We start from the raw sequence: 13,931 nt of genomic DNA on the forward strand, positions 1-13,931 counted from the left end.
ACGTTCTCAGACCTCCCTAGACCCTTTTAGGAAAGTATGTAAACAACTACCGTGAGTCACACTTTACACAGGAAGTGGTCCACCACCACTACTTCCCCCAGCATTCGAATACTCACAAGATATAAATGGCCATATAACATGGTTACAAATTATATTAAGGGATGTATGGACTCCCTTCCACTTTAACATAACACCTGGTCACTAGTAATATTCCAAAACATTGCACGTGTAGGTGTTAGCTCGTCCATCCTCACTGAACCATGCCTTTCTCTGCATTACTTTGCTATAGGCATCCTTTGCTACTGGTTTTGGAGTTCAAGCTCAGCATAGCCAATTCGAAACATCTGAATACTCCTGTCTGCCACTGTTCAGCATTGAACAAGTGGACAGGGTCAGGAAGAGTTCACTGGTGTTGCCAGGGCCGGATTTCTGGCAAGGCCACATAGTCCATGGCTTAGGGCACCAGAAATTTAGGGGCGGCTCAGTGAGGGGCAGTAAAGCTGTTCTGTGCAACCATCCCCATCTACAAGGACAGCTTTAACCCTTCGTACTCTGTGTCCTGTACTTGTGTCGTCCCTGCAAGACCTGTAAGCTCTATCCCTGCAGGTACATATCAGCCTAATTCTCATGGTGACACAGTGGGTCCATCATTAACAAAATGGCAAACATAACATAAAGTTCTTAAGGAAAACACAACTTATAATCTATACGTATATTACTAAAATACTTATTGTCTGTGACATCCAATGATGGAAAGTAAGTAAAATGCTCATTGGGGCACACAGAGATAACAACCATACAGACAGTATAGTTGGCCTTGGGCGGTAAAAAGTACAAATCCGGCCCTGGGTGTTGCGTTTCATGTGACATGCTTCAAACAGGAAGTAGGAAGTATCAGAGTGGCTCACAAGCCAGTGACCGTGTCCACTCTTAATTACTTATTTCGAAACTGTGGAACTTTTATGCTATGAGCATTAGGCTACCACTTAGAGAGTCCTATGATACACTACTACAGTATCTCTATCATATAGGGAAATGCCATCTTCTAGCCAGGGCAATGACTGCAAACCATGGCCTCCCCACTCACCCAGCAAAACTTTGAAGGTGTCCTCCAATGTTTACACCACTTACTTTGACTCCCCTTGGTGACCCTCATAGCCTGGGAACCCATTTTGAAAAAGTCATAAAACAGGTGTGGCCATCATGATCTCCACACCTATTACAAGTGTAGTCATAAAAACACTTGATACGGAAGATGGACCCCTTTGTCAGAGGAAGGGAAGGTGGTTAATAGTTGAGGCCCACCACAGCTTTGGTCTTCCCTTGAGATACGCCCATGCCCCTAACAATGGTTGTAACTAACAATGGCAATTTTACCATTATTTTCTTCTGTAGAGTAGCAATTGGTGCACTTGTGTAGAGTAGCAATTGGTAAACTTATGTTACAAAAGTTTACCACCCTCAATATATATAAAATCTGTGCTAAAAAAAGAGCTTACATGATACTCCTTATTAACAGGAATGAGCAGACTGCGTATTTAAGCATACATGGATGGTGTCCTTTCAGTTTTCCTGCTAAGCAATGTGCATCTCCAGCCACTGACTTATTTTTGCTGTTGCTCTGACTCTGTGTGTTGATTAATTGTTTCAGTATGTGATGTGAAGATAGCATCTTGTGGTCTATATAAAATGTTTATGATGGTCGGGTACAGACAGCCAAAGTACTTCTCATGGGAAACAGACAACAGCCCAACAAGCCGTAGCAGTGGTTTCACTCTGCTAAAAAGGATTGAGTTAAATTACTTCTGTTCAGCAAACAAAAAGTCCGTTAGCATGTTTATATTTTGAGCTTGCTGCTGAGTTTTTGTTTGAAGTATTCATGAAGTCCATATTGTTGTAATAAGGTTTTATTATTCTGTGTAGCGAGATTACCAGCGCTGTGTTCCAGGCCAGCTTCCTCCAGATGTGTAGCAGGGAGAAACTGGTAAGAAAGCAGCTGTGCTCTGCACCCTTTTCAACTCTGAGTTATATGATAAAGGCTTTATAGCAGAACCTTGTAAGTAATGAGATATGATGATCATGAAATTGCACTTGAAAAAGATGTGTTTTCTGCAGCCAAGTTCACTTATTCCATTTGCCCTAGCAACAATATGGCAACTCATTCATCACATAGAGTTGGACCTGCTACATGCACACACACACACACACACACACACACACACACATACACACACACACACACACACACACACACACACACACACACACACACACACACACACACACACACACACACCTCATTGGTTATATAACTTGGAATGTAAAACTCCTTGCAGACTTTAGACTTTAGTTGCCTCTATTTATAATTCCTATTATTTTGGCTGACAGAGTGTCATCAGCTCCATAACAGTTGATGTATGTGTTGGACTGGCCAAGCATGTCCTTTCTGGTGGATTGCAAAGGAAGGTAGATAGGGTCGGCACTAGACACACATGTAAGCAGACTGATGAGGGCAGCAGGTGAAAAACTGTGCCTCCAGATAGTGAGTCTTTCAACGTAGGTCAACAGAACAAAAATCCAGGCACCACACCTCAGGATTTCGATTTATTCATTTTTCGCCCCTAGGCCAAGTATGTTGGGGCTCCCCTTCCAAGTGCAGCAGTGCCCCTCCCATTCCATGTGCCATCCCCTCTTCCATGTGTTTCATCCCTGTAGTACAGACCTTCTTTTTCTTACACAGCTCTCTTGGATATCAACTTCCCTTTTCATGTGTTGCTCCCCATTTGCAGCCTTTTCTTTCATATGTAGCAAACCCTATTTCATGTCCAGGTGCCCCCTTGGGTTGCAGCTGCCCAAGGCCAAGGCCTTGGTAGCCTTCCAGAAATCTGGCCCTGCATAAAAACACACCTTTATTCCATCATTATACAATAATAGACACTAAGGTGTAGAGACAAAGCCTGACAGCTGTTTCGCAGTCAAGGCCCGCTTCCTCAGAGGCAGAAGTTTGCTATGTGTTGACCTCCTTTCTTGTGGAGATGGGGCATGATGTTTCAGCTATCACAGGTAAAATGTCTGTCTGTATAGAGAGCATTTCTTGACTCCCCCTCTCCAGTGGTGGGCCGAAATTTCACATCGAAATTCGCATTTATTCATCGTAATCATAATGTGAAATTGCAGGAAAAATCTTAATTAATTTTGTATGTAATAGTAATATTTCATTCATAATTTTGCGAAACTTTGTGCCGACTTTGCCGGTCAATAGCAAAGCCCCCATACATGCTATTGCTAGCAAAATTGCTACATATGTTAAGGAAAATAGTGGGTACAAGTCAAAAAAAGAATTTTTCAAAAAGATATTTTAGTTTTTGAGAAAATCGACTTTAAATATGTATATTTTTCTTTGCATTTTTAAAGTCGATTTTCTCAAAAACTAAAATGTCTTTTTGAAAAATTATTGGCTTCCACTTTTACAGAACGACACCAGGCAATAATCTGAATAAATGCCTATTGCAATCATGATAGCACACAGTACTTGCCAGGAGGGATTGCACTTTTTCTAATAAAAAAGGTGTTTTACTTTAACGTGAAACTAAACTCAGAACTTCCTCTCTGTTCTAAAAGATTAGCCACAGCTTGATAACCTTTATGGAGAAATAATCGCCATTACATTTTATGGAAATCCTAAAAAAACCCTGAAGTTTTGTTTTGATTTTACTTTGCAAGGAGCACTAAAAGGGTTAAGCCTCAGTGTTTACTCTGTGGGGAGATCTGCCTATCAGAGCTCCTGCCATCTATTGACATCTACTGATAAGCACTAATTAGACACTTTAACTACTTCACGTTCCAGGGTTTTACCCCGTATGGTTCCTGACTATTTTGACACTAAGCTGTGTAGGTATTGATACTGCAATAACTTTTTAATTGCTTATGATATCTAAGTGATATATATATTGTTTTTTCAGGATAATATATGCTTTCTTTGGGTAATATTTTTATCCAATAATTATTTTATGGACATTTTTAAAAGCAGAAAATACACATTTTTTCAAGTTTTATGCTTCCTAATTTTTACATGACAAGTGCCACAGCCATAAAATACACCAAAATATTATCTTTGGCTCTTCCTGGTTAAAATAATGGTACATATGCATTACTTTATTACTGTAATGCTTGTGTGCATAAGCAATACTGTCTGTTTACAAATCACAAGTGTAATGCTTGGGGGTTATACTTTGACCACCCAGAGCAACAAGGCTGGTAGCTGAATAATGGAAGAGGCTACACAGGCTGCCCAGAGCAACTGCAGCTCTGGGCTTCCGATATCGCTACAAATAAGACACAATGGCAGCGCAGTGCGATGTTGCGCTGCCTTAGCGATAGCAAGCATTCAGACAGGTACAAGACAGGACTATAGATTGGAGCGTAACTAGTAGCAACCGCAGCTCACAGTCACGTGCACAGAAGCAGAGCAAGCATGCTAACAACAGTCACCATCAAGCATCCACATAGGCAAGACTACAGGAAAGAGCGTAACTAATAGCAACTGCAGCCTATCAGTTATGTTCCCAGAAACTAGAGTAGCAGGAATACTACCAGTCACAAACGTGGTGATGGCAGAATCCAAGCTATCTGGATAATGGACTCCACTGACCCATCGCGGATGCAGCGAACGTCCATCAGGCATGGAAACAAGGCAATAAACAATAATACAGAAAAATAACAAACGGCTCAACTAACAGATAAATATATATTACGGTAGCAAGTCTGCATATATATTTATAAAGAAACTAGCTAAAGCACAAATAATAAGGTCACATTGAACTACAATAACAGAACTATACAGAGTAGCACAGTGCCCAGCAGACAGCGTACTGACTGCTATGATGGGCGAGGTGTGAAAGGGGAGACAGACCTTTATGCCGGCATCGACCAATGGATGCAAGCATGCACATTTCCACACAGCTGAATGGTAATCATTCAATCCTGAGCTGGCTCAACTACCATTTGCTAGCTGGTTGTGAATGCAAAGGACTCCCATAGGAAATACATGCAGTATTATGTAACAACATGCCTGCAGTAAATCCAGGGCTATCTGGCCGCAGCTCAGCTGCAGCAAGCAATTGGTGGAATGAGCTGTCCAGAACTGCAGAGCAATTGCAAATGACAATGTGACTCATTGTGAATGCACAACCGAATGCAGGCAGACAAGCCAGAACTTTCCGCTTGCGGCTCCACCGCAACGGACAGAACACGCCACAAAAAAAAAAAAATCTTATACTTGTATTGGGGGCACAAAATTTGTTTTGGGCAAACAGTCAAAATAAGTAAGAAATGTAAAATAGCCTTGCAATTGGGTAAAAGAGAAAAACTTCAATATTCGTAAACTGTGTGATAGCGTTCAAAACATTTCTCAAAACAAAGGCCTGGATTGGTAGGACAGGATGGGCAGTAGTTTCTTGTGTCCTTTCGTATTTTGTGTTTGGTGCAAACTTTGCATCTCTTTTGAGGGTAGGCTTTTCTTGCAGTAGGGGGGAGGGAAGCAGGAAAATGTTTGTACTTGGGTGGGCAGAATCAAATATAAGGGTTGAAAGAACTTGCTCCTGGTACTTCAGAAAGGAGTCCCTTTTGCCTGATTTTGTGAATATGACATATGAATTGAAAAATGCCACCTGCAAAAGATAAATCCCCATTTTTTTATACCAGGCTTTCGTCTTCCTGTTTACCACTATGGCAAGTGGTTTCTCTGTCTCTTCTCTTGAACTCACTGACGCCTCAGTATGTATGGTGGTCAGCATTAGGACATCTCGCTTTTCTATAAATTTTAAAACAAGGAGCTCACTGCTTCTCAGACTCCCCCCGTTTTAATTTTCTATGCAAGACCTGTTCTGGTAGGCCCTTCCTATTTGCCAGTATGGTACCACAGGCTACAGTTTGAGCATCAAACAAAAAATTAAAAATGGGCAGGCTGGTGTAAAAATTGTCTAAATATAAGTGGTACCCTTTATTTAGTAATGGCCTAATAAGGTCTACGACATTCTTCCCATTGGTGCCCATATAAGCAGGGCACCCCTCAGGCTGTAGTAGTAGGTCCTTCCCCTCATATATACGGAATGAGTAGGTGTACCCTGTACTGCTTTCGCAAAGCTTGAACAGTTTCACTCCGTACCGAGCTCGTTTGCTGGGGATGTACTGTTTTATGCTCGGCCTCCCTTTATAGGGCATTAGGGATTCATCGACTGCGATCTCCCACTCAGGTACATAAATCTCACTGCATTTTGCATTCAGATGGTTCAAAAGTGGCCTTATTTTAAAAAGGCGGTCTCGAGATGGATCTTCACGACTGAGGTCTTCCGCATTGTTGCTAAAGTGAAGAAACCGCATCAGCATTTTGTACCTCAGTATTGTTATTTTCTCCGAATACCGAGGAGACTGGTGGAGTGGATGTTTGCTCCAATACATGTTTAGCTGTGGTCTCCATACTAGGCCCATATTAAAGGTTAGGCCCAGAAAAAATTTGAGCTCAGCCAAATTAGTCGGAGTCCATTTTGTGGTATAAACTGTCATTGGTTTGTCAGCAATATATTGTGCAGCATATATGTTCGTCTGTTCCACGATGTGTTCTAGAAAATCATCTGAAACAAAAAGCTGGAAAAAATGAATTATTCCCTGTATCGACCATAATGCCACTGGCTGCAGTAAAGGGGGGGGGGATTTGTGGCTCTTCCATGTTTGGAGGTAACCATTGTGGGTGAGCGATTTCAAAGGGTACCGCCTCTCTTTTACGTACTCTCGGCTTTACGTGCCCTCCTCTGCATTCTGATGGTTCTCAGTTTCAGAGTCGCTGTCAGTGCTGATGGCACATGCAGCGACAGTAGATTCCCCCCCACTTTCAACTCTCGCCCGCTTTGTTGATGGCCTTGCATGCTCAGACTCAGAGCTATAATTGCTGTCCAACAGCGATCCAGAATCAACTGGCATCCACTCACTGCCAGAACCAGAATCTTCCTCACTGCTGCTGGAAAGCTGCAGCATGGCGCACGCCTCCTATGCTGTATAAAGCCTCCTTGCCATGTCTCAAGTAGATCACGGATTTACAAATAAAAGATCGATAGAAAAGGTTTTTTTTTTTTGTTTTTTTTTGTAAGGAAGATGACAAGATGGGGATAGTGAGAGGTATGGATTAGATAGGCCTAACTAAGCTAGCAAGGGCTAACTAAGGCAGAACTAGGCCTAGCTAGATGACAGAAAGGGTAATAGGCTAGGCAGGGGTTAACAGAAAACTCAATCAATCAATGTAATTCACTATAAAATCACTGTGATGTTCCACTGTGGCACTTTCAGCAGCTCCTCCAACCTCAGCTCTCACTCTGACAGAGATCTGAGGTTACAAGAAGCACTTCAAGTGCTACAATGTAAATATTTATATTACTTGGGATGAATGCATGCTGCCATTGGTTATAGCAGCTGTCATTCATCCTAAAAGTGATCAGATTGGCTCTGTGAACATTAGTTCACATGCCCCAATCAGTACAATGTGTGTGTGATCATGTGACTTTTTTTATTGTTAACTTTATTTTATTTTTTTTACATTATTTACATGTAATGAATGATTGCAGCAGCAATCATTCATTCCACAGGTCATCAGATTGGTCATGTGAACTTCAGTTCACATGAACCAATCAGTTCACTAGCTGGACGCACGGGGGCATGCGCAATCGCCACCAATACTTATTTAACACCTGCCTGTGCCCCCCTTTAACATGTAATAAATGATTGCTGCAGCAGCAGCAGCAATCATTTATTACACAGGTCATCAGATCAGTTCATGTGAACTGAAGTTCACATAACTGATCTGTATACTTGACGTGCGCACGGGGGCACATGTGCACGCGCGGGAGAGCGGGCGATCGCGGCTAGCGCTGTTTCAAATGCAGGACCTAGATTCTTCGTCATGGAACAAAGAGCAGCATACAATTATGACGTAGACTCTACGTCCTGAAACCTAAAAAGGTTAATCTGGCAAAAAAAACCAGAACACAATGCAGTGAATTTCTTCAGCAACTATATGTAGAATAAAGACTTTGTTATGTGCTGTACAAGAATTCAAGTCCGCTTTAAGATGTGTTTTTTCTATTGCTCTATGAGAAGAATACTTTGAGTAAAATCACTGCAAAATGAGCCTTGTACAAAACTCACTGAAATTGCAGCAGTGTCTTCTTAAAAGAGAATCAATATAAACAGTTTACTAAGAACAGACAATAGATAAAACATCTTGTTGCAAGTTCGGACTTGAACAGTCATAGGTCAGAAATATCATCTCTGTGTCCTCATTACTGTGCTTCTTTCTAAGATCAATATTTGCTGAAATAAAGATCAAAAACAAATCATTTGGAAGGGGCCTTTTCACATCTCCAACTCAGTTTGACAGCAGTTAATAGGCTGCACTACGGTGATTATTTAGCCCTAGATGACCGCTCTTTTGCAATGTTTCATATATGTGTACTTTGGAAGCCTCAGTTGGAAAATGCTGAGAACAGGAAAGACATTTAAAGGCATTCGGCCATCTTCACATACTGGGTTTGTTGCTTTGTCAGTTGGCCACATTTTTTGAAATTTATAGTCGTACGATACATCCAAAGAAAACCTGCTAGCCACTGTACTTCTAGGTATGTAGAACTCCACGTGTCAAAATTGTAGTTACTGCTGATATTCTACACATTCCAAATGTTTCAAATGATGCTTCTCTCTAGCTATGGTCTACCATAAGGTGAACAGAATAGGGCCCCTATGCAATTCACTTTTTCTCCTGAGTTTTCTTGTAGGAGATCATTTTAATCCTCTATTCAAAATATGTGCGTACGTTTAAAAAAGCGCCGCAAAAAGTGGCGCATGGTGATGTCGATAATGACATCTTGTTACTAAGGTTATGGCAATAGGGCATGCAGAGGTAGCCACTGCATCAGGGCACCTTCATAAGAGGGGCCCTCCTTCAACCACTTTATTAGTACTTTATTGGTGCTAGGAAACTTTAGATGCCAGGAAACGTTATTGGAAAGGGAGGGGCCCTCTAGACACAAGGGAACTGTATAGGGAAAGGAGGGGGCCACTACATACTAAGCTTATAATGATCTACATGCTATATGCTAAGCTAGATCATTATACACATGCTACATGCTAAGCTTATAATGATCTCCTCTATACGTGCTTTGATTAGTTGTAACCAACTAATGGGGAAACACTAGATGCCAGGAAACTTTATTGGAAACGGAGGGGCCCTCTAGACACCAGGGAACTGTATAGGGAAAGGAGGGGGCCACTACATACTAAGCTTATAATGATCTACATGCTACATGCTAAGCTAGATCATTATACACATGCTAAGCTTATAATGATCTCCTCTATATGTGCTTTGATTAGTTGTAACCATTAAAAGGACCCTGAGCAGTACCGTATAAAATTTCACTTACCTGGGGCTTCCTTCAGTCCACCATAGCTAATCCGGAACCGCCGGAGGGACACCGACAGGAGCCAGGAGGACGCCGGGGGACCTTGCATCCTACGGTGGGCTGGAGGAAGCCCCAGGTAAGTGAAATTTTTGATTATACGGTACGGCTCAGGGTCCCTTTAATAGACTGTTCTCCTCCCCAGTCTACGCCTCTCTGACGCTGCAGCTGTGTTTGGCAGGTTTTGGTGCTCCATATCAATTGTTATGTATCGAGCGCTTGAGGGGCCCAATGTAAAACTCGCACTGGAGCCCAGAGCTGCTAAGCTACACTACTGAGTTGGACCTACTGCATTCCAACTATTGCTGAGAGGCCACTTTAGTAAAGAGCAATACTTTACATTTGTTTGGTCTTGTTTTGTTAGCATTATGCATATTGCATGAGTGGTTGTTTTAGCTGCTGCATACATTTAATTATATAATAACCTAATTTTATTAACAACATTTTTAACAAAATCATGAGCTTAAGTTGGTTCTAAAAATGCTTCTGGCTCAGTGTTTGTGTTTTAAAATTAGCAAAATAAAAATTTTGTATGTTGACATGTTTTTCTTGAATTATGTTTTATTATTTTCAGGTGTTTCATTAAAGCCATACCACGTGCCTAAATAGTTCAAGACTGCTTCCTGCACTGCTGTTCCTCCAAACACATGCAGCCACAGAAGGACTTTCAAAGTGGAGAAAAACATTGGGGAGTCCTCTTTGTGCTAAAGATGTCTTTTATGTCCCGATTTACTTCCATGTTCAAAATCAAAGCCAGACAAGACCAGAGATGTCAAAGTGGATTTAAGGTTATGAAGACAAAAGAAGAGATGATGCTGTCTCCCCATGATGCTCTTAACAATTAGCCTGAGCAAAAATAAAAATCACATATGCTATATATCATAGACACTGCAAGCCCGAGACAAAAATGGGCTTTGTCTGCCGACCAGAATGCAAAACAGTGTCTGCTTCTCGTGGGGAGCGCTAGTGTGACTCAGTGTGACTGTGAGAAGCTGCTCACGAAAGTTTCAAACTGAACAATTGATGGTACTGATCTTCGTATGACTGTTTTCTGTTGGTAGCGTGTGTTCCTGCAATCATCTTTCTGCTAATGAAACATTGTGTGGAGAGAGTGGGTTTGAGCCTATGAATAAACATGGTGTTTTGAAAATGTTTAGTTCTGTTTTTATGCAAAAGATTACTTCTATACATGCCCTCACACTCAACGTGATTTCTATGATATTGTTGTGTGATGAAGCAAGTGTTGTGGGCTTTAGTGCAGATTTTAGTTTGTAAAGTTGCTGTGCAAATAGTACAATATTTCCACAATATGCATGGCAACTGCTGAGGATGGAGTTTTACAATTTATGGATCTATCGACAAAGTCATTAGGAATGTGAAGGCTGAGAATAGTAAGGAGGTTCCAGATATTTTAGGAGACGCAGAAGAACACTGGTCTGTCATCCTTAACTTTGTGCACAAATTACTGAATGGCTAAAGCATAATACAGTAGTTTCCAGTGACCCTCTAGAGCATACATGTCAAACTCCGGCATGTGGGCCAAATCTGACCATCTGAGCCATCAGATTTGGCCCAATCTAGACCACAAGGGAGGCTATATTGGAGGATAAGCCCTAGATCACTAGGGATGCCATATGGGGAGGGGGGAACACTAGATACCAGGAAACTTTATTGGAAAGGGAGGGGCCCTCTAGACACCAGGGAACTGTTTAGGGAAAGGAGGGGGCCACTACATACCAGGTAACTGTACAGGGGAGAGGGGACCACTAAACATCAGGGAACTATATAGAGGAGGGAGGGAGAACCACTAAACCACAGGGAAATGCATAGATGAGGGAGGACCACTAAACACCAGGGAACTGTATAGGGGAGGGCCACTAGACACAAGGGAACCATATAGGGAAAGGAAGGGGGCAATAGACACCAGAGAATGTATAGGGGATAGAGGGGTCTATTAGACACCAGGGAACTTTATAAGGGAGAGAGGTGGCCAATAGACATTGAGGTTGGCCAACGACTTGGTTCCAGAGCTTAATTTTGGCCCACTTTGTATTCAAGTTTGGCACCCCTGCTCTAGAGCAAAATCACCTATTCCTATGCCATTGCTGCTCACATGTACAGGTGCACCATTAGTAGCAAGCACTGTTTTCATTAGGTACCAGTTTACATGCATAATCAGATTATTCAGATATTGATAGCGTGAAGGCAATAGGGAGAGCATCTGTCTGTGTACATGTACAGTACGTTGTTTTCAGTATTGGAAAGCAGGCTGCAGATTTATAGCACAGATCTCATCATCCTGCATCAGCCAGTGTATACAAGTATAAAAGTCCTGCTTTATGCATTGTCTTCCCTAGGCCAGCTTTCTTGCGGCTCTCTTTCCATATATAGCAGCCTCTTTTTCTTGTATGCGGTAGCTCTACTCCAATTCCATGGGCTCCAATTTGCAATGCTTTCCACTTCCCTATGTGTAACATCCATTCACAGCATTCACTTTCAGCTCCCCATTTGCAGCCTCCTTATTCCATGTTCAGATTACAATTCCATGTGCAGCAATGTCTCTCTTACATAATAAAACATTCCTTAGGGCACAGGTGTCACACTTAAGACCTGCGGGCCAAATGCGGCCCTCCTTGCCATTTTTGTGGCCCCCTTGAGCTTAAAATGTGCATCATTATACTGTAAGCAATAAAAGAACAACAGTATACCGCCTTCCCATTAAGAGGATCACCATATTTCTGGTTGAACCCGTGTCAGTTTGAGCCCGAGTTCAGCAACAACTCAGAGGACCCTCCCCCCTGCAAAATTAGCATGGACCCACCTCCTTGGATCCAGGGATGGTCGTAGTCAGCCAACTTCGCTACGCTGTAACTACGCGTAGTCTTATGCAATTACGCTTCATCAAACTATGGCTTCGAAATCAAATATTTGCTTCGTATGCATTTCGAAGTCTATGCGTTAAAAATATGCAATTAAGCGTAGTGTGAAGCGTAGTGTATGCGGATGCTTATGCCCGTATGCAGAAAATTTTACGCATTAATTCTTCATTAAACGCTTAACTCTTCTATGCGTACATTCCCCTTTCCAATTGTAAGCATGCAACCGCACGCGGAAAATTAGACGTGAGTAACGCATTCGTAGTTCACTACACAATACACATGTTAACTACGCATAGTGAGCGTAAGCTATGCGTAGTGGTACTTCGCTACGCGTAAATTCATAAGCGTAGTTTTCAAACTTCACCTACGAACTACGATGCATAGATGTGAATTACAATGTGTAAATTCGCACTGGCGTAGTTTCTGCTTATCCCTGCTTGGATCCAAGTCTCCTGTGTGGCTAGTATAACATACACACACCTACGCACACACTCCTAACACCCTCTCCCCACATAGTAGAGTAGCGGAGTAGTGTAATATTACTTACTCCAGCAATGTGTCGTGTCTCTTCTGTTCTTACCAGCAGCTGTACACTCTGTGTTTCCACACCTCCAGCTTCCGATCATGTGACATGCATTCAGAGCCAGAGGTATACAGCATAGAGAGAGCGTGGCTGTCAGAAAGATTAGAGGAGACTCAAAGCAGCACTGGAGCAGGTAAATATTACAGGGAGTGCAGAATTATTAGGCAAATGAGTATTTTGACCACATCATCCTCTTTATGCATGTTGTCTTACTCCAAGCTGTATAGGCTCGAAAGCCTACTACCAATTAAGCATATTAGGTGATGTGCATCTCTGTAATGAGAAGGGGTGTGGTCTAATGACATCAACACCCTATATCAGGTGTGCATAATTATTAGGCAACTTCCTTTCCTTTGGCAAAATGGGTCAAAAGAAGGACTTGACAGGCTCAGAAAAGTCAAAAATAGTGATATATCTTGCAAAGGGATGCAGCACTCTTAAAATGGCAAAGCTTCTGAAGTGTGATCATCGAACAATCAAGCATTTCATTCAAAATAGTCAACAGGGTCGCAAGAAGCGTGTGGAAAAACCAAGGCGCAAAATTACTGCCCATGAACTGAGAAAAGTCAAGCGTGCAGCTGCCAAGATGCCACTTGCCACCAGTTTGGCCATATTTTAGAGCTGCAACATCACTGGAGTGCCCAAAAGCACAAGGTGTGCAATACTCAGAGACATGGCCAAGGTAAGAAAGGCTGAAAGACAACCACCACTGAACAAGACACACAAGCTGAAACGTCAAGACTGGGCCAAGAAATATCTCTGTAATGATCGCTGCTGCAGCAGCTATTGCTGGAAGTAGTGCTGCAGCTCAGGCAGTTCTGATGTCTTTCCATGCAAGCTGCATAGGTTTGTCTGTCTTTCCCTGCTGTCAGCTTGTGACTGATTATCATTCACCTGTGTGGGAATCTGCATGTCTGCTCCCATTGGATGACCTCAGTATAAAGATCTGCTTCCTGCAGGGTTTCC

The 13,931-nt window shown here is 42.2% G+C and overlaps 1 protein-coding gene across 3 annotated transcripts in view; it reads left to right on the plus strand.

Annotated features, from left to right (window-relative positions):
• Positions 1–10,632, plus strand: part of TNIP3 (TNFAIP3 interacting protein 3) — a 51,465-nt gene extending 40,833 nt beyond the window's left edge. For 2 of the 3 annotated variants that reach the window (XM_068270281.1, XM_068270291.1), the window contains exons 9-10: positions 1,924–1,984; positions 10,078–10,632. In XM_068270281.1, coding sequence (XP_068126382.1) covers positions 1,924–1,971 — 48 coding nt within the window. In that variant the 3' untranslated portion in view covers positions 1,972–1,984; positions 10,078–10,632. The remainder of the gene's footprint in view (positions 1–1,923; positions 1,985–10,077) is intronic. The other variant, XM_068270295.1, reaches the window with a different exon arrangement.
• Positions 10,633–13,931: the final 3,299 nt, after the last annotated feature.

Source organism: Hyperolius riggenbachi, chromosome 1, assembly GCF_040937935.1.
Source record: "Hyperolius riggenbachi isolate aHypRig1 chromosome 1, aHypRig1.pri, whole genome shotgun sequence".
Taxonomy (NCBI): domain Eukaryota; kingdom Metazoa; phylum Chordata; class Amphibia; order Anura; family Hyperoliidae; genus Hyperolius; species Hyperolius riggenbachi.